Genomic DNA, 20,917 nt, shown 5'->3' on the forward strand with positions numbered 1-20,917 from the left:
GGGTGGCATACTAACCTCTTCTCAGTACCTTCCTTCATAGTGGGCAGAAACTGGACTCTTGGCTCATGCCACTTTGCATCTGCTGCTCTGCAACAAGATGCCCCCTTGCTGGGTACCCTTTGGCATCCACTCCACTGCCTTCCTGCTTCCTTTTGGGTATTGTCTTCCCCATTAGACTGTAAGCTCCTTGAGGGCAGGGACTGTCTTTATTTTTATTAATTGTATCCCCAGCACTTGGCTCAGTGCCTGACACATAGGAGGCACTTAGCAAATGTTTACTGGATTATTGGATTGGACCTAACAACAATGGAGATGTGGGCTGTTTTCCGAGGGCATGGATCTAGGGTAGGGGTGGGGAACCTACAAACTGCAACATGCAGCCCTCTAGGTCCTCAAGTGTGGCACTTTGACTGAATCCAAACTTCAAGATTCAGTCAAAAGGCTGCACTTGAGGACCTAGAGGGCCACATGTGGCCTCGAGGCCCCAGGTTCCCCACCCCTGACTAGAGCGTGCCAGAAAACCTCCCACATTTGTCATGCCTGATGACAACAACTTGATTCATGTGGGCACAAGTAAAAATGCCAGAAGGAATTTAGGAAGCCTTGCTAAGGATTATGAAGTTTTAGGTAAAAAGCTTAAGATTTTAGGAATATGGGTGGTGCCAATCAAGGGCAAAGGCTTCAGAAGAAGAAAAAAGAAGATTGAGAAGTCAGAAGTTGGTTAAACATTGAATTCAGCAAGTATTTATTAATCTGCTTTGTGCCAGGCTCTCAGATAGGAGAGAGGGGCACGAAACCAATAACAAAAACAGTCTCTGTCCCCAAGAGGCTTATATTATACCAAGGGAAACCACATGTGCAGAGATAAGTAAATACAAAATTTATGCAAAATCAATGTAAAGTGATTTGGGGGGAGGTACAGGTTGGGGGAGCACTAACAATTGGAAGGATCAGGAAAAGTCTGCGCAAGTGGCAAAGTAGCACTTGAGATGAGCTTCTAATGGAGTTAGGAATTCCAAGAGACAGGGATGAGGAAGGAGAACATTTCAGGCATGGGGAACAGCTTACATAAATGGATGGAGGCAGGAGATGGCATGCCACGTGTAGGGAACAGTAAGTAGTTTGGTTGGGCTGGAAGGTAATGCATTACAGAGTTGATTTACAATAAGAAGATGGTATATGAGGGCAGAATTTAGATATCTGGACCACAGCTTGATATATAGGAGTGATGGGCTCTTGGCCAGAGATGGATAGGAAAATAAGGATAATGATAAATCTGCCTGGAATCTTACAAATTTAATTAAAAGTTTTGAATTGAAAAGGAACAGGGAAGGAGAAAACTGCCAGCGTATATCTAACCAAGCTACATACCATAGAGAGTAGCTTCCATGTAACAAGAAAGACCCTCGGTGAAATGACAGTTCTGGGAGGGTATTCCTGATTCAGAATGATGAGGATGGGGAAAGGTTGGGTGTGGGTAGTTGAGCATTTCATAGTAATAAGATAGGCTTCTGAAAGCCCAGTGGAGATCCTTTGGGGAAAGAGCAGTGGTGGCAGGAAGATTAATGAGACTGTGATTGGATTATATTTTAGACTAGCTAGACAGAAAGAGGAAATAGAGAATGCACTTGGAAAGCAGATCATAAGCCTGGCATGGAAGCATAATCAGGACACCTGCTGGAGCATTCCCTGCCAAAGGCAGAAGACTAGGGGCAGCAGGGCTGAGAGAGTGTGGTGACAGTCCTGCTGTATTTTGCCTTGCTAATCCCTCATCTGAGGTAATGTGTTCAATGCTGGTACTACACTTTTTGGGAATGACATTGATCAATGGCTAATGTCAATAGGAGGAAGATGAAGATGGTAAGAGGACTAAGTATGTGGTGACTGACACCACAAGATGATTAAGTGAACTGGGGGTGTTTAGCCTAGAGAAGAGAAGACAAGACTTAGGATGGACTTGATAGCTCTGTTCAAGTATCTGAGAACATGTGGGAAAAGGATTAAATTGATTGTCCTTGGTCCCTGAAAGCAGAACTGGCTACAGTGGGTAGATGTTACCAAAGAGACAGATTTACATAAAAATTAACTTCGAAACAATTGTGGCTATCCAAAAAGTGGAATGGTTCAGCCTCAGGCCAAATACTTGACACTTACTAGCTGTGTGACCCTGGGAAAGTCATTTAACCCCAACTGCCTAAAAAAAAAAAAAAAGTGGAATGGGAGGTAGTGGGCACTTCCTTCCTAGAGGATTCAAGCAAAGAAAGACCGAGATATATATAAGAGGATTGATTAGGCACAGCCTAGACTAGAGGTTCTCCTAATCCCCATCTAACTGGGATGTTATGTGGTTCTGTGAAATATTACCAACAGAAGAAACCCAGAAAGCACTTCTAGTGAGGGTGAGGCTTGGGCAAAAAAAATGAAAAGCCCCTGGGAACACAGGTTCATTGGTTTTTTAAATAAGTCGAATGTTTCGTTATTCTAGATTTGACAAACACCCACAAATCCATATACAAAGAAAAACTGAAAAAGAAGATTGCATATGAAACTGCAAATATATATTATTTATCACCTTTTAAAAAGAATATATAATGAAAAGTATATGACAGACAGGTCCTTTGTGCTACATTATAGCTACTCTTTATGATATCTAGCTCGGTGGATATGTAGTGGCAATTTTCTCCTTTTCCCCCTTTTCTCTTTTTCAGTTTCCAACCTGTCCTGCTTAAGGCAAGATGGGGGACTGCAGCTATCTGGCAATCCCCTGCTTTACCAGGTAGAACAAATAACAAAGCGACATGCTATTCCGGACCTGATTCTCATCAACCAGGAGGACCTAGCCACTGACCATAGGAATTTTGGGGGTCAGGTGACTACTCCATCATAAAGTGATAGAAGAAAGGAAGCTGAGCCTAGACTAACACGTACCCCAGATGGGGAGAGAGTAAATTTCAAAGGTTTCAGAGACAGGAAAGGTAGGAGCCAGTGGAGTAATATTTTGCAGGGGAAATTGACCATGGAGGAATGGAAAGCTGTCATGAATGAAATTCTGAAGACACAAGCACAAATGATTCCAGTAAGCAGGGTAGGGGCAAGCTGCCTACAGAGAGTGATGCGGACACACAGGGAGCACATTGACAAACTCAAAGTCCTAAAACACATTTACTAAGGGGCAGCTAGGTGGCACAGTGGATAGAGTACTGGCCCTGCAGTCAGGAGGATTTGAGTTCAAATCCAGCGTTAGACACATAACACTCATTAGCTGTGTGACTCATGGCAAGTCACTTAACCTCAATTGCCTCACCAAAAAAACCAAAAACCAAAACCAAAAACACATTTACTCAAGATAGAAGAAAGGGGAAATAATTGAGGACAAATACAAAAGAGTAGTATGGTCCTGTTAAAATTGTGTCAAGATTGCTAAAACCCAGAATGAGCTGAGGCTGGTGATGAACACTTAGGTCACCAAAAAGGCTTTTCATTTGTTTAGTGGAAGAGAAATATTTTAAAAAAGGATAAGCTTAAGGTGGATAGGATGACAAAAATGGACTATATGGCAAGAAGGTTGAACTACACAATCTTTATTTTATTTCTGTTTTCTCTACTGAGGAGAATGGGAAGGACAGACTAAGAGAAGGATGAAGGGCCAAGATGAATGCAGAGATGGTTGGTCAGCATTTAGCTGCCTTCCATGAATTCAGATCACTGTGCCCAGATTAAGCACACATTCTGGAGTAAAGAAAGAGTGAGTGGAGATGTTTGCTGAGTCAATGTCAGCAATATTTCATAGGGTTACAGATTTAGAACTGGAAGTGCGCTTGGAGGTAATTAAGTCCAACCCCTTCATTTTTACGGATGAGGAAACTGAGGCCCAGAAGGGCTCTCCCAAGATCACATAACTAATAAATATCTGAAGTTAGATTTGAATCTACGTTCTCTGACTCCAAATCCAATGGTCTTTTCCACTATATTTACTAGGCTGCCTCTGAGAAGGAGCTTAGAGTATACAAAAATGGCTGAAATACTGTAAAGGTTAAATGTCACTTTTTTTAAAAAAAGGAAATAGATGAAGTCTGCAAATGATAGACTACTCATTTTTTAGGTGTAGAGAGTGGAAAACCTTCTACTGATGCAGATGGACAATTCATTTGTAATTTAATATCCTTAAAGGAGTTATGAGAAGTCAAGTGACTTGCCCGAAGTCACACAACTTGAGTATTTCAGGGGCAGCTAGGTGGTGCAGTGGATAGAGCACTAGGCTTAGAATAAGGAAGTCTTTAAAATCCGACCCTGGGCAAATCACTTAACCCTGTTTTACCTCAGTTTCCTCATCTGTAAAATGAATTGGAGGAGATGGCAAACCACTCTCGGATCTTTGCCAAGAAAATTCCAAAATAGGATCACTAATAGTTGGACACAACTGAAATGACTGAACAACAAAAAAATCAGTAGTGACTTGGGAGCATTTTTTCAGGGCTGCTAGGTGGCACAGTTGATAGAGCAGGGTGTGGAGTCAAGAAGACTCATCTTCCTGAATTTAAATCTAGCCTCAGACAGTAGCTGTCTGACCTTGGGCAAGTCACTTAGCTCTGTTTGCCTCAGTTTCCTCATCTATAAAATTAGCTGGAGAAGGAAATGGCAAACCACTTTAGTATCTCTGCCAAGAAAACACCAAATGGGTCACAAAGAGTTGAACATGACTGCAAAAACAACTGAACAACACAACAACCACAACTTCATGACTCCAAAGTTTATCCACTAGACCATGCTAACTTTTGACCCAGACTTTTATTACTGGCAGAATCCTATAAAACATTATTAACATATTGGCTTGTGAGTACTTACAAAGGGGAAGCAATGATCATTATATCCTTGTACTGTTTCTGGTCATGCCAGACTAAAGTAATTTTCATTTTTGACTAGTTTACTAGACTGGTAGACACAGCATACATAGTACTATATGCTATCTTTAGATTTTAGCCAAGCAATTAGGATCATAGAATCACAGATTTGGAACTAGAAGGGACATTAGGGGATCATCTGGTCCAATTTCCTCATTTTATCAATGAGAAAACTGAGGCCCATAGAAGTTAAGTGATTTGCCCAAGGTCCCACAGTCACAGAGCTGAAATTTGAACTTCATTCTTATAACTCTAAATTCAGGCTCTTCCTGATATGTCATGCTACCATATTATGTTTGTTGACAAGATGGGACAGTATGGGTTAACTGCTAGATGATAGGACAGGCAGATATGGAACTGGCTGAATGTCCAGATCCATAGAAGTATCTTTACTAGGTTGATGTTATTTTGGAGAGAGGTCTCTGGTGGAATGTCCCCAGGATCTATGCTAGACCCTGTGGAATGCAATATTTTCTTTTTTTCCTTTTTTTTTTTTTGGAATGCAATATTTTCACCAATGACTTAGATGAAGCCATAGATGACATGCTTGTCAAATGTGTAGGTGACCTTAGGGCAGGAAAGCAAAGCTAACACATTGGATAGTGAAATCTGGATAAAATAAATATCTTGATGGGCCAGAACTTTAGGTCAAGTCCCAAAAGATGAAAATTAAGACAAATGCAATCAACTTCCCAAATATAGGACACACTAAAATGTGTTTACTTTGTGATTGTTTGTAATATCTTTAATCCTAAAGTGTTCATATGTTGTTTGAGTATTTATATGTTGTTGATCACTAGTGGTCAAACCAGCGACATGAGACACACTAATGTGGAAAGCTTAGGTCATCAGATGGAATCTAAACAAGTTTCCAAGCCATGACCCAGTTCCTGTGTGTTTTGAGAAGGTTAGGCAAGGAAGAGAATTTCCCTCTTGTTGGTGGAGGACAACAGAAGTTGATCACTTAAGGAGGGAGTGCAAAGCCACATGCCACATCAGTGCTATGCTCATGTCTGAATGTTGCCCACCCTGAAGGGTTGAGAACGGGGAAGAAAGGGCCTGGGAACTCACCGAATGGATGTCCCAGTGTACATGCATGTGCACACCCATGTAGATGAATGCACACTCACGCATGTAAAAGCACACACAGATATAAACACATACCCACACACACCCACATACAGACCCCTCCCACACACACATACACACCTACACACAGACCTCCCCCCTCCATAATTCCTTTTCCTTATTCAGTGGTATCTGTATCAGCATAATAGCCCAGGCTGTCCTGGGCTCATTTTCAAGTCCTCTTCCTAGTAAAGACACTCTTACCTCTTGGAGGAGACTTACCCTTTTTCTGCAGTAAGCTTTGCCTGGCCTTGAGGAATGCCAGGATATCATTGTCTGTCTGACTGTCTCCAGTGAAAGGGATGGATGGAGAAGGGCTTCCTAGGACCCTGAAATAATTGTATTTCATATATTACATAAGGCAACATTTGACATTTGTATAATGCTTTCAACTTTTAAAAATGCTTTTACATCTGTCATCTCATCTGATCAGCGGTGGAACTGTGTTGTGGAAAGAGCACTCGCTGAATTTGCAATCAGAGGACCTCACCACCAGGGAGATGGTATCAGTTGTGGTACTCACTCCGCATTCATCCCTGTCCCCCTGATTGGAGGGTTGGAGGGTGGAGCAAAAGCTCCTCCCAAAGTCTCCATTTAAAGAGGACCCAGAAGCCCAGCCAATGTACTCCTCATTTCACACCCAGCCCAGCTATACTGCTTGGATGTGACTCCGCCATCATCATGCCCCCTCTGCTGTAGCTGGGTACCTTGCCCCCCATCATCTCCCACCCCCATCTCCTTTTCAGTTTCCTTTTGAGTGTTGTCTTCCCCCATTAGACTGTAAGCTTCTTGAGGGCAAGGACTATCTTTCTTTTTCCTAGTTATACACCCAGCACTTCAAGCAGTTCCAGGCACATAGCAGGTGCTTAATAAATGTTTATTGTATCATAAGTACAATGATTGTAAATTAAGTGATTGGTCAGAGTTTATATTTTCTTTCTCATCCCTCTGGCAGTATTTTTCAACCTTGGTCTCTTAAATCAGTGGAGATTACAGGTTGAAGGCTCAGGCAAGCAAACAGTGGTCCTGAGACAGGGGAGAGATGCTCAGCACATATAGTGTGGCAGGAGAGGCCGGTTCTTTGAGAAGTGATACACAGCCTTTTAAAGTTGTGATGCTTTTTCATTTGATTTTTGTAACACCTGATGATGTTCTCCACTTATGAGTAATAGTAATAATAGTGAGCATTTACATAGCACTTTAAGGCTCGCAAAACACTTTATGTTACCTTTATGTTTGTGTTTGATCCTCACAACCACCCTGGGAGGTAGATATCGCCATTTTTGGTCCCCATTTTACACATGAGGACATTGAAGCCAAGAGAGGTGAAGTAATTTGCCCAGGTCACACAGCTAGTAAGTGTCTGAGGCCAAATTTGAACTCAGGTCTTCCTGACTCTAAGTCTTAGTGCTCTTATCTGTGCCTTCTACATAATGGATGTCTAACTTTAAAATTGAAGGGAAATGAATTCATTTCTCAGAGGACTGAATGACACACTCGGCATAAATACAGACACCCTGGGATGTTCCAAAACCAAGTCAGGAAGCCCTGTCCTCGGAGGTATTTATTTTGCCTTCCTCCTCTATGACTGCTCTCTGTACAAACAGATTAGACAAACAGGCCAAGGGATTGCTAGGCTAATGGCTTTCTCTGCTGTCTCAAGACTTTTAAACAAATGTGTTTCCGATTTACAGTCACTGGACTTCAAAAGCAGACATAGTTCTACACCAGCCGGCTTCACTTAGTCCTAGCGAGCTACAGTGAAGAGTCCTTGGCATTTGTGGAGGGCTCAGTGGTGGCTTGTGGCTGGTCAGTGACCCTGCTCTGAAAGGCCACCTTTCCTGGGCAGGGGCCCAGGAGTTGTCCTATGCTGGGTAGAGGGAAGCATTAGCTCTGTGTCCTGAGGTTTGGGAGCTGAGCATCAAAAAGGCTGGGTTTGAGAGACTTCCTACTTGCCTAGTTCCCTCCCTCTGGCAAGATTAATTGAAATTGAATCCACTCCAATTCAACAAGCATTTTTAGGTTGTTTCCTGCCATTACGTCAGTCAATGGTCATCAGAGATTCCTTGGTAGCCAGAGTTCCATTGTGGACTAACTCCTTAAAATATATCTCTGTGTGTGTGCATGTGTTCATATATATGTATACATTTACATATATGTGTGCGTGTACATATATACACACATATCTATTGACATAAATGTTTTACTCATGCTCTCACTTTTTAAAAACATAGTGTCATTGCATAATGTTTGAGGTTCTTAATCTGGGAGTCTGTGGATAAGATTTCAAGGGGTTTGTGAACTTGGATGGGGAAAAAATTACCTTTTCATCTTCACTAACTTGTAACTGAATTTATATTTCTTTCCTAATGAAAGTAGGCAACCAACATTTTTCTGAGGAGGAGGTCTGTTGGCTTCAACAGACTGACAAAGAATCCATGTCATAGAAAAGGTTAAGAATCCTTGAGCCTAATGCCTCGTTCACCCCTATCCAATGCCACCCGACCCTTACATAAAACAAATCAACACATGGCCATATAGGACCACGCATGCCTCACTACACACCTCTCTGCTGAGAAGCTGGAGGCATGCTTCACTGACAATCCTTAGAACTGGCTCTGCTCTGGGTGACTCTTCTCCTCCTCTGAAACCAGCTTCCTTTTCCATGTTCCCTAGATGCCTGCATGCCCAGAGAAGGCCCCTTGAGGCTCAGGGACATTGTGAAAGTGGAGGAAGAAGATCAGTTGACATTTGGAAAGGGAAACTCTCGGTACAATTGCTGTACCCAGAAACTGTCCATTCTCTCTCTAATGTTTGGATTTCAAAAGGCTTCTGAACTGTTCTACTGGTAACTCACGTAGCTTATCCTGGCTGCAAGGAGAGAGGGAGAGAAAGAGAGAGAGGGAGACAGAGAGATCAAGACTGGATCTTCCCCTATACTTGGAGTCTGAGCACTTCAGCTTGCAATGATCTCTCCATCTTCTGAACTATAGCATTTACCATGCCAAACACTGGATACTTAGCATAGTTTTTAGACTGTACCTTTGATTTAATTGATATAGGGAACTTTCTATAGTGATGCATATTGGCACCAACTCCATAATTTATTGTCTCAGAGAATTACCTGGGGCACAGAGGTTAAATGACTTACATCGGGTCACATGGAACCCAGCTCTTCCTGACTTCAAGGCCAACTCTATCCATTATGCCCCATGAGAACTTAACACACACTTTTTGGTGGTGTTATTTCTTCATTTGTGTATTCCTCATTTCTCCTTCTAGGCTGTAAACTTCCTGACAGCAGGGGCTACATGTCTCAGGCTTCTCTGTATGCCCCATAGTCCTTGAGGAGGTAATGTGGCATACTGGAAACACCCTTAGGTGTTACCAAATCTAAAGAATACTGGACTGAGGTTTGAATTCAGCCTCTGATACTAGTTCTGTAAACAGGGACAAGTTTACCTCTTTGATCCTCAGTTTCCCCATCTGTAAAATGGGGATAATGACACAAGGTTGTTTGGGAGGATCAAATGAGGTAATGCATATAAAGTATTTTGTGAACTTTATAAAGTCCTGTATAAATGTCAGAGGTGAGTCAGAAAGACTTGAATTCAGGTCCTGCTTATATGAGTTCAAGTCTGGCCTCAGACACTTACTAGCTGTGTGATCCTGGGCAAGTCACCTAACCCTGTTTGCCTCAGTTTCCTCACCTGTAAAATGAGCTGGAGAAGGACATGGCAAACTATTCCAGTATCTTTGCCAAGAAAACACCAAGTGGGGGTCACAAAGAGTCAGACACAACTGAAATGACTCAACAACAACAACAAGTCCTCTAACTTCTCAATCTCCCAGACAGTTCTCTTAGTACTACTAGCAGTGGAGGGAATGTCCACATTGGAAATTCCTCACCACAATGAAATCACAGGATTGGTTCTCTCCCTTCCCTGCAGAGTCCCTGTGACACCGGTCGTTATTATACAGGGCTGATTGGAATCACTATTTGGCCCAGACGGGAGATCTGAGTAGGAATAGAATGTTTATCTGTTTCACAGAAAATACTGGCATACTGAATTCAGTCATTGAGTAACCCTCTGAACCCCTTGGGTTCTAGGGACTGAATACCTTCTCCCTTTCTACAATTTCTGAACCGACTTCAGCTTCTGGCCTCACTTAAAAATAAAATGGGCCCCAGGATTCACTTGAAAATAAAGTCAGCTTGTCAGTAAAATGCTAATGCAGAGAAAATTTTAGAATTGATTTGAGAAACTCCTCCCTTCTCTGTCCTTTGATTATTCTGGCATTAGACTGGAGGAATTTTAGTAGTGAAAAACAAGGGAACCCAGCCAGACCTGAGGATGCTAAGTTTTTGGGTCAGTGTTGGTCAGCATCTGACTTTTTACTTCAAAGTATGTCTGTCCTGTGTCACATATTATTTTTAAAGCTAACCTCTGTGTGAACTTCCCAAGCCCACAGTGCCATACACTTAAAAGATGCCCAGTAAATATTTGTCTATAGCTCCCAGGCACTGGGAAGACCACTGGGTGGTCAACTGAGGGCACTTCTGCTCCCCAGAGCCTCTGTGCTAGAAGGGGATGGAGTTGGTACTGTTCAGGTGGCTGCATTCCTTCTTAGGATGCCCCTATGGTTTCAATGATTATTTCTGTGGTGATGCTTCTCAGTCAGCTCTAACCTCTCTCCTAACCTCCAGATATGCATCTTCAACTGAATCTTTGACGTTTCAAAGACAATGTCCCACAGACATCTTCCACCCAACATGGCCATAACTGAATTTACTATACCCCCCTAACCTTCCCCTTCTTTCAAACTTCCCTATTATTGTTGTCCATCTAGTCACCCAGGCTTGCAAGCTAGGTGTCATCCTTGCCTCCTTTCTCTCACCCCCACACCCAATAGGTTGCCAGATCCTATAGATTTTATCTTCAAAACATCTCTCATATATGTTCCCCTGTCCTCTGACTCACTCTGCTACCATGTTGGTGCAAGTTCTCATCACCTGACTCGTGGCCTATTGCAATAACCTGCTGATTGGGCTCTGGGCCTACTCCCAAGCATCTTCCATCCAACCATCAGATTAGTCTTAAACTCCAATGGCTACTTATTGCCTCCAGGATCAAAAAGAAAAAAATCCTGTTTGGTCACAACCTGCCCCCCCCCCCTTCTGGCCTTCTTCCACCTTATTCTCTGCCACATACTTTGTCATCAGTCTCGTGACACTGGCTTCCGTGCTGCTCCTCCTACAAGACATACCATCTCCCTACTCTAGCCATTTTCACTGGTTGTCCCTCATGCCTGGAATGTTCTCCCTCCTTATCATGATTTCCTGGCTTCTCTAGCTTCCTTTGAGTCCCAAATAAAACCCCATCATCTATGAGAAGTCTTTCCTCATCTCCCTTAATGCTAGCGGTACCTTCTGTTTGCTGATCATCTCCAATTTATCCTGTATATATCTTGTTTGTATATCATTATTTTCATGTTGCTTCCATTAGACTGCAAGATCCTTCAGAGCAAGGCTGTCTTTTGCCTTTCTTTATATCCCCATTACTTAGCACAGTGCCTGGCACACAGTAGGCACTTAATAAATGATTATTATCCAAATACAAATATCCAGCTACACCAGTGGTGTAGTTCCCTGGAATTACCACAGGGTGGTGCAGTGACTCTATCGAGGCCACCTGAGCGTGCCTTGAAGAAGAATGATTTTGCTGGGGAGCTGAGTGTCTGTTGGTGATTCCAGGAGGTTCCTGGTGTTTCTTGGGAGTTGTCAAGCCTACCTGAACAAGAAGGCTGTGGAACTGTCTTTCTGCCCATAAACAGCTTGGGAAGGGGCCACTTCTGGCTGTGGAGGAGCCAGACTGACAATTTACCAACTCTCAGCCCTATTTTTATATTTCCATCCTCTGGACAAGGACACAAACCTTTCTTCCAGATAGAGGCTGTCTGGTGGGTACGTCTGGTTTCTTGATGGAGGGGGAGGAGAAGGCACTTTACTCCTGGGAGTCAGGTCACTGCCAATGACACAAAACAAAGGGCATGGAAAGGGTTGCCAGGGAGGAAATTCAGACCTTGATGATTATTGCTGTTGGTGTGTGTTTGTGTATGTGTGTGTGTGTGTGTGTGTGTGTGTGTGTTGACACTGATGTATTATCACACTGTATTGCTATGTATTATTAATTTTTAGGCTCCACCCCACTCCCTAAACCCCAAATTGAGCAAAGGCAGTCAGAGTTAGGGAAATAGTTGGGGACAGTAGCTGGGAATGAGGAAATATGTCTAGTGTCCATCAGTCCAATAAAGTCTATTCATCATCCCATCTCTACCAATGAGTGGAGAGTTGGGGTGGGTCTACAAATAGCCCTCAGGCTCAGAACTAAAGAGCATCTTTAGGAATCTTGAGAAGAGAAGCCATGCAGTGATCAGATTGGGGATGGAGAGAAATGTGGTAGCTTATGTAGATGTAGGTGAAAGAGGTTCCTCTATCATCCAAGGCTGAACTAGTTAGGAAAGATTTGGATAATAGAATTAGCTTCAGGTGGATTAGCCAGAACTAAGGGAATGATGGATGGATGGGGCAAGGCAAGAGAAAGACAGAAAATAGTTTCCAGGGGAGCAGAGTATGAAAATCTCCAGATCAGGGGTAAGGAGAGTGAAGGCCTAAATCCTGGGAATTGAGTCAGATAACTTTGGTGCCAAATGGGGAAGTCTTTCACAGTGGGACGGGAGGGATGGAGCATGAGGAATTTTCCAAAGTTAGGATTCCTGGGTTAGGATGAGGTATCCTAAGAATCACAGGGGAGGGGGAAAGAATTAGGAAGAAAGTACCCTGCTGATATTCTAGACTCATAAGAAATTGAGGGATAAAGAAACAAATTCTGGAAGGCTGAAATAGCTACCAGGCCATCCAAATCCACAGCAAAATAAAACTGAATTAACATGAAGGTAGACCGAGGTTATTCAAGGTTGAAGGTATCCAACCAAGAACAGGCCTAGGGGCTTATCGTTTGTATTAAGGACTAGAATTAAAGCATAAGAATCATTACAACATGTTAACCTGTTACAAATTAGAACCCTTCCCCTTATGTTCTCCTGTAATGTTGTAGAATAAATCCTCATTTATTTTGGTGTGCTGTTATCAGGGCCCAGGGAAGGGTCCTAGAAAGAGGGAAATACCAGAAAAAAAGGTGGAAATAGAATCTATCTGTCCAACCCAGGTTGGCTAGTGCAAAAGAAGAGTTTGATAAGATAAACGGGTTCAGGGCAAGGAGGAGGCAGGAATAAGGATTCCACCATTCCCAAGACATATGGTACCACATCTGTCTTCTGGGCCTAGGTGAAGGGAAAAGCTTCCAACCTTTCTTCCACATTAGGATTGTTGAACTTATTCTCAAAACTTCTTGATGGAAGAGGAGAGGGTGGTGGGTTTTTCTTGGAAATCAGGTCACTGAAAATGAAAAAAAAAAGACACAAAAGGATATGAGAGGAGTTTTCCTGGGAAGAAATCTAGAAATCCTGCCTGATTATGTGGTGGTGGGAGGGAGTGGGAATATTTTGTCACGATGATGTAGTTCTCTTTTGATGACTATAAAAATATACTCTTCAGTACCAATCGGTCAACAAGCATTTATTAATAATAATAACAATAACAGCCAATATTTATATGTAACACTTGTGTACTGGGCACTTTAGCATCAGTCTTGAACTGATTTTTTTGTAGGGAATTACATCCTCATTATAGAAATATCACATCCTGGGTGGGTGGGTTGAGGTTTTTAAAAAATAAAATTGATGTTATTCCCCAGTAAACTGATTCCTTTTCACCTTCCCTCCCCTGTCTTCATCCCAAGCCTTCTCTTGTAACACAGAAGCTCTGTAAGCAAGAACAAAAGAATGCTTTGCTATGTCTGATAGGGCATCCTCCGTTTGGGGCCTGTGGCGTGCTTCCACTCTTCTGATGTTTCCACATTGTTTTCTGACACCTGCTCCATGTGAACCTTCCCTTGGCTCACAATTTACCAGCTGTAAACTGGGCTGGCCCCTGGATCTGGCATTTCTCAGCTCATCGAATTTATCCTTAGTTTTCACTTTGAAAACTGTACTCCCCACTTTGAGCTGTCCATCCCCGGCCCTGGCTTTCTTGTGAGACCTCTCCATCCCCTGGGTTGGTTAACTTTCCAACATGTGTTAGATTAAGTCCTGGCTGAGAGTGGATCTGCTAACTGCTTGCTGATCTCTCTAGACTGGCATGAGCTTGTTATAGAAATCTGCCCGGAAGGACACTAGGCAAGTGAGTTGTTACATTAAAAAAAAAAAAATCTCTTGTATGCTCGCCGGTGTCATTTTTGACTGGCCAGATATATTTATTGACTAGGGCTTGACAAAAGTGGTTCATTTGGTTTTCCATCTCTCCTTCAGGGCTCTGGGACTAGTTAGGGAGGAGAGTTGTAGCTCTGTCACAGTGGCTCGGCTCTTCTTTCTTCCTAGGCATCCAGGACTCAGTACCACTGCCCCCTATTAGAACTACTGGGTCAGATGCCCACGATGCTGGTATTCGCAAAATTGGATCTGAGTGGTGAGGCAAACAATCTGTTCTTAATCTGGGAAGCTGGTAAGTTGGAAATGGTATTCTGGATTAAGTGTGGCATATTTGAACTCTGGGTAATACTGATTCAGTTCAACTTTCCCACTGAGGTTCCCTTTAATCTATTTTGTACATATCTTATAGGTACCTAGTTAATTACAAGTTGTGTCTCCCATTAGAACATGAGCTTCTTGAGGGTGGGGACAGTGTTTTTGCCTTTCTTTGTACCCCTTGTGCTTAGCACAGTGCCTGGCACATAGTAAGCATTTAATAAATACTCACAGTCTATTTAAATGTTATTATCATCTACTCCTGGGGCTCTGCTTAGCAGACTGAATTAGTTGATGTGTTTATTTATTACACTGATAGAATGTAAATTGCTTGTAAGCTCCCTGTAAGCAGGGAATGCATCATTCTTATCTTTTTATATATTCCTAGTGCCTGGCACATAGTAGGGATATGGAATAATGGACTGGTGATTTCATTGAGACAAGGAAAGCCAAGATGAGGAAACTCCCTTTACCAGTGCAGGTTGGTACCTTTTCTTCAAGTACTGAGGTGTTAAAAAACTTTCCCGGGGTCACAGAGCCAGTATATGTCAGAGATGGAACTTGAAGCAGGTCTTTCTGGACCCAGGGGCCAGTTCCTACCAACAAAGCCATGGCAATCCCACTCTCTAACCTACCTTGAATATATTTCTCCTGCAAGTTGACCTTGGGTAAGAACTCATTTGAGAACATCATCTTGAGGGAGATCATTGTGATCCATATGAACCTTAAAAATTTAGGGGACGTTGAGACTCTTCAGAAACTCAACCAATCTCAGGTCCTCTGGATGCTGTTTTTTTTTTTATATGTAGGAGATTTAATTCCACCATTTCTTACATCTCAGGGTCACTAGAACCAGTACGCCAATACACAGATTTGCTGCTGTGGAAACCAGAATTTGGCTAGCGATGTGCCAAAAGAATGGAAGCTGCACAGCTACTCAATCTTGACTGGATCTGTTGCACCTGTTTTCTAGCACAAGTCAGAGAGTGACTCCATTCGGGCATGTCTGTCTGGGCTCTAAGCCAGAATGACTCTTGCCTTTGAAAGACAACTGGACTCCAGCAAGGTTGTATCTCTTCACCCTTATCTTTATACCAACCTCAGAAAGAGACCTGGTAGGCAGTGTTCCATGTTTACTATGACAGCTTTGCAGTTAAACATGTAGGCTTTTAAAAACTCTCTATGACTTTTGGGGTTTTGGTGACCATACATAGAATATTCTATCTCTTGTTATGTCCAGTTGTGTGAAGTGTATCCTTATGCTAAAGAACCTATGCAAAATGGAGAAGACTTGTCTTTTTTCTTGCCCCACCCCACTTTACCCCATGGGGTGCTGGGGACATTTTGACCAGAGTGGCTAATTTTCTGCCCTACATAGGACCCTTCCACTGCTGTCAACAAATTTGTTCATTTGTAACTTTTTTGGTTTGGTTTTGTTTGGCAATTGGGGTTAAGTGACTTGCCCAGGATCACACAGCTAGTGAGTATCATGTGTCTGAGGCCGGAATTGAACTCAGGTTCTCCTGACTCTGGGGCCGGTGCTCTATCCACTGTGCCATCTAGCTGTCCCATAACTTTTTTTAATAAAATATTTTCTAACTTTTAAATTCTAAAGCTCATTGTAACCACTGACAAAAACAAATACCAAATCCAAGCAGAGGATAAAAATGAGATTGTACACAAATTCCAAGTAATTTACAACTTGTTTAAAATCCTGTATGGTAACTTTAACAAATTAAAATTCCATCTTCTATAAGAAACCTTTCCCAGTTCTCATTTATGCTATGGCCTTCCCCTGAGATTTTCTCCAATTTATCTTACATATACCTTGTTGGTAGTAGCTGTTTGCATATCCTCTCTCCTGTCAAAAAGAAAGCTTTTTGAGAACAGGGACTGTTTTTGTCTTCCTTTGTACCTCAAGGGCTTAGCACAGGGCTTGACCCATAGTAGGTACTTAATAAAGAATCTGTTGACTGAGCTTGACAAACTAAATTTACAACTTGTTTAAAATTCTGTGCATTAATTTTAATAAACTAAGTAAAATAAAAAGTCTGTGTTGCTTTTGTATCCATTTTTTAACCTGAGATTTTGGGTATATATTTTTTTAGATGATTGGGGTTAAGTGACTTGCCCAGGGTCACACATCTAGTAAGTGTCAAGTGTTTGATCTGAGGCTGGATTTGAACTCAGGGTCCTCCTGACTCCAGGGCTGGTGTTCTAATCAATATGTCACCTAGCTGCTCCTTGGGTAATTTTTTTTAACAGTCATAGAATTCATGCTGTTGTTCTTATTTTTTTTTCTTACTTATTCCTCAAATATGTTTTTTAGCTCAACCATCTCCTGTCTTACCTCCCCTTCAGTTAGGGGCCTGTTTATTTCACACTCTTCAACTGTATTTATTTATCACTGTATATGTAAAAGTTCACTTTTCTAAAGCATATTCCTCTCCACTTAGAGCACACTAATGGGACACTAGAATGGTATTTCAGGTGAGGTGCTGTGTCGTATAATAATAATAACAGTACTAATTAGCATTTAGGGAGCTCTTTATGGTTTGTAAAGTACTTTATATATGTGTGGTTCACCTTATTCTCCACAGTTAAATTTTATTATTGTAACAATTTACTTGTTTACCTAAAACTTGTCCTTCTATGAAAACTTTGGGTTCAGTTCAACTCTTGGTTCATTCCCACACTCACACCAGGCAATGTAATTCCAATTGTTGATGATTATTTTTTAAGAATTGAAGGCTGGGGCAGCTAGCTGGTACAGTGGATAGAGCACGGGACCCTGAATCAGGAGCACCTGAGTTGAAATTCTGCCTTAGACACTTACTAGCTACGTAACCCTGGGCAAGTCCTTAAATTAACCCCATTACCTCTTTAAAAAAAAAAAACAAACCCAAAACTGTACATAGATAAGCCCTTTGAGAAGTGGGTCCCTTCTCAATCATGTAGTTAGTGATTTCTGTAATAGGACAACCCTAGGATTAACCAACCTTGCTCTGAATCTATCCCTCTGCTGGGCTCCCCTCCTAGTTTTCTGGAATCACGGAAAGCCAAATACTAGCAATCCTTTGCAAGTTGGACTTATACTCAGTGAATGCCCACCCCCAACCCCACCCCCATCCCCATTCCCATCCCCATCCACTAACCATGGATAGCAAAGAAGGCTGTGTAGTTTTTGGTAGATGCTGGACTTGTGGTACTTAATAAGACTAGGAGAGGCTCTCAAGGAGGCGGTATGGTGCCTAAGCCCAAATCAATGTCATTTAGCAGATGGGCTAGAAGGTTAGGTATGGGCTAGTCCAAAAATAATAAGCTTATTGCCCTGCATTTAGTGCTTAGGACCAGTATCAAGTGATAAGCACTGTGGTGTCAAAGCCGAGCTACATTGCCTTCAGGTGATGCATTGGGAGGAGTGTTGAGGATAGGGGGATTACTAGTATTTGGCTTTCTATGAATCCAGAAAACCGGGGGGAAGCAAAAATCCCAAAGTCAGAGAGAACTAGTTGATCAGATCCAGTGTATCATATAAATATCCATGGTCAGAGCAGAAGGAAGAACCACTAACCTCTCTTCCACACTGGAGTTGCTACACCTGCTCCTTTGGTTTCTTGATGGAGGGGGAGGGGAAGGCATAATTTTTCTGGAAATCAGTTCACTGGAAACAAAACAAAACAAAACAAAAAAGCAGAAGTTTGCCAATGAACAAATTCAGGATTTGTCCTTATGAGCTAAGAGAAATGTACTTCTTTGATGATTTATAAATTCATTTAGTCTTTGGAAAATTACATCTGCAGCCAGCATAACTCATTCCTAGTTCTGCAGAGCTTTGGTTATCTGGAACCTGTAGTCACTGAGAAAAATGTCGGGGGAATTCCACGCTGAAGCAACATGCTGACAATATTAATTACTGTGGGATGACATAATACCTGTTCTGTCCACTTTGAGGACTATCAACTCTAACAATTCAAATAGTAATTTAATAAAATCTAGTAATTTAAATAAACCTCCAAAGAGCCTGCCTCATTTTAAAAGATTTCCAAAATACTGGAAATAGATGGCACACAAAGTACTCATTTTCTCCTCTTCTCCTTATCTAGCCAGCCTTTATGCCAACCAGAATCAACCATTCCCCACACTATGGCTTTACTAAACCCAGGGGGTCTTGTGGCAGTCAGACAAAAGAAATTGTGGGCCCATTATATTTTTTCCCTTTTTAAAATCATATTTTTTCTTATATATTTTGGTTTTATGTCACATTCATTTCTGAATATCTACCGCACTCTACCCTTCTCTGCCATGAGCCATCCCTTTTAACAAAGATTTAAACAGAAAGAAAAAAAAAAAAAGCAGTTTCAGCAAACTGTGTCTGATAGTATATGCAGTATTCTACACCCATAGTCTCCCATCTCTGCAAAAAGAGGAGGGAAGCACATTTTTTTTTCAAATCTTTTCTGGGCTAAGCTTGGTCATTGTCATTACATAGTAATTAGTTTCAGTTTTTGTTCTTTTCATTTATACTGAGGTAGTGGGCATATTATTTTTCTGGTTTCACTGCTTCATTTTGTATCAGTTCATGTCTTCCCATGCATCTCTGAATTCTTCATTTTTATTGTTTGTTACAGTTTAGTAATAACATTCCATTACACTCACATACTCTAATTTTTTTCAGGTGTGTCTTATTTTAATTTTTTTTGGGGGGAGGCATAGATAAGTAGATTGAACCCAGCTCTAGCTCATTCTCCCATTCCTTGGTTCATGACACCTGATCTGGTACTTAAAGCAAAGCAGCGTTTTTTATAAGAAGGAAGGGAGGGGGCTGCTGGAGCCACCCTGACCCCTCCCCATGGGCATGCTTTTGGAAGACTGGGCACATCTAACTGGAGAACTGATGGGAGAGGCTGTTTGAACTTCGTTATCTTTCTCTTGAATCTTGATGTCTCAAACCTCCTCCCTTCCCCCACCCTCTGCATGGTGTCCTCCTAAACCAATAATTCCTTCACTTATAGAAGTTCTGGTGATGTGGTGACACTACATCTGAACATGAATGTGGATGAAGTAGACTCAGTCTGCCCAGTGCCCTCAAGTCACCATTGAAGGCCGTTCTTCCATGAGCCAGAATGGCCTTTCCAAGTTGGCTCGCCAATGTTCCAGGGTAGGCAAGCTTCCAGTAGAATGATGTGGGCATTGTCACATTGTTTTCGATCTGTCTGGCAGCCTGGGGCAAATCCCAGTTGTCTTCTCTTTGCAGCATGTCCAGTTAGGTATTTCCAGAAGCAACCCTGAACTTTCGCAAACCTTGGGGCAGGCCACCAGCTGGCTCTGGAGCTCACAGACATGGTTAGCTGTTTGATGACCAAGAGCATGCCCTACTTTTAGCTCATCCAGCTTTAAGAACAGTCACTGGAGATTTGCTTCCAGGTCCTCCTGTACCACGGTGCAGTTGGCCTCTCTCTTCAGGAGCGCTTATTTCAAGGCACAGATGAAGTTCTATCTATCTTCATTTTTAATTGAAAGAGTTGTGATGACCTTTCTCAGTGCCTCCTTCTGCTCCTTCAGGGCACCTTGCCCAGGATGCTCAGAGATCTCCAGTGACTCCCCCCCTTCCCCAGTCTGCTTCGTGCCCCTGGACAAAGAGGTGCTTAGAGCTCATTGCTCAGCCTGGGACTTGGGTCTTCTTTCTGATCTTCTGGCTCTATCTCTCCCAGAGACTACTATGATATTTTGCAGGGAGAATTCCCAAAGAGTGGCCATCTCTTTTGCTTTCAGTTCTTTGCTACTGCAAACATTACTGCTATGAGTATTCTTTGACATCTTCAGGGTATGTATCTGGCCTAGTCCCTTCAAAGCATAATTCTGAATTCTTTTCCAGAATGGTTAGACCAATTCATAACTCTATCAACAGTGTATCAGTGTGCCTGTATTCCTGTAGCCCCTCCAGCACTATTTTAATCTATTGTAGCCTTTGCCAACTTGATGGGTGTGAGGTGAAACCTCAGAAACATTTGGGCTGGCATTTCTCTCATTATTAGTGACTTAGAACAGATATTCATATTACTGTTAATAGTTTGCAATTCTTTTGAGGACTATTCATATTCTTTGAACACTAGGGGATGGATCTTAGTCTTAAATATTTATATTAGTTACTTGTATATCTGAGACATCAGTCCTGTATCAGAGATAACTGATGCAAAGATTTCCCCCAATTGACATTTTTCTTTCTTATCCAAGCTTCA

General features: G+C 42.1%; 1 protein-coding gene across 2 annotated transcripts in view; it reads right to left on the reverse strand.

The window, feature by feature from the left end:
• Positions 1-20,917, reverse strand: part of LOC114053477 (kinesin-like protein KIF6) — a 451,087-nt gene that overhangs the window by 8,520 nt on the left and 421,650 nt on the right. For both annotated transcript variants that reach the window (XM_027876576.1, XM_027876575.1), the window contains 4 exons: positions 18,250-18,339; positions 13,399-13,488; positions 11,966-12,055; positions 6,252-6,358 (listed from right to left, as the gene is read on the reverse strand). In XM_027876576.1, coding sequence (XP_027732377.1) covers positions 6,252-6,358; positions 11,966-12,055; positions 13,399-13,488; positions 18,250-18,339 — 377 coding nt within the window. The remainder of the gene's footprint in view (positions 1-6,251; positions 6,359-11,965; positions 12,056-13,398; positions 13,489-18,249; positions 18,340-20,917) is intronic.

This window comes from Vombatus ursinus, unplaced genomic scaffold, assembly GCF_900497805.2.
Source record: "Vombatus ursinus unplaced genomic scaffold, bare-nosed wombat genome assembly UNPS02014811.1, whole genome shotgun sequence".
Classification (NCBI taxonomy): domain Eukaryota; kingdom Metazoa; phylum Chordata; class Mammalia; order Diprotodontia; family Vombatidae; genus Vombatus; species Vombatus ursinus.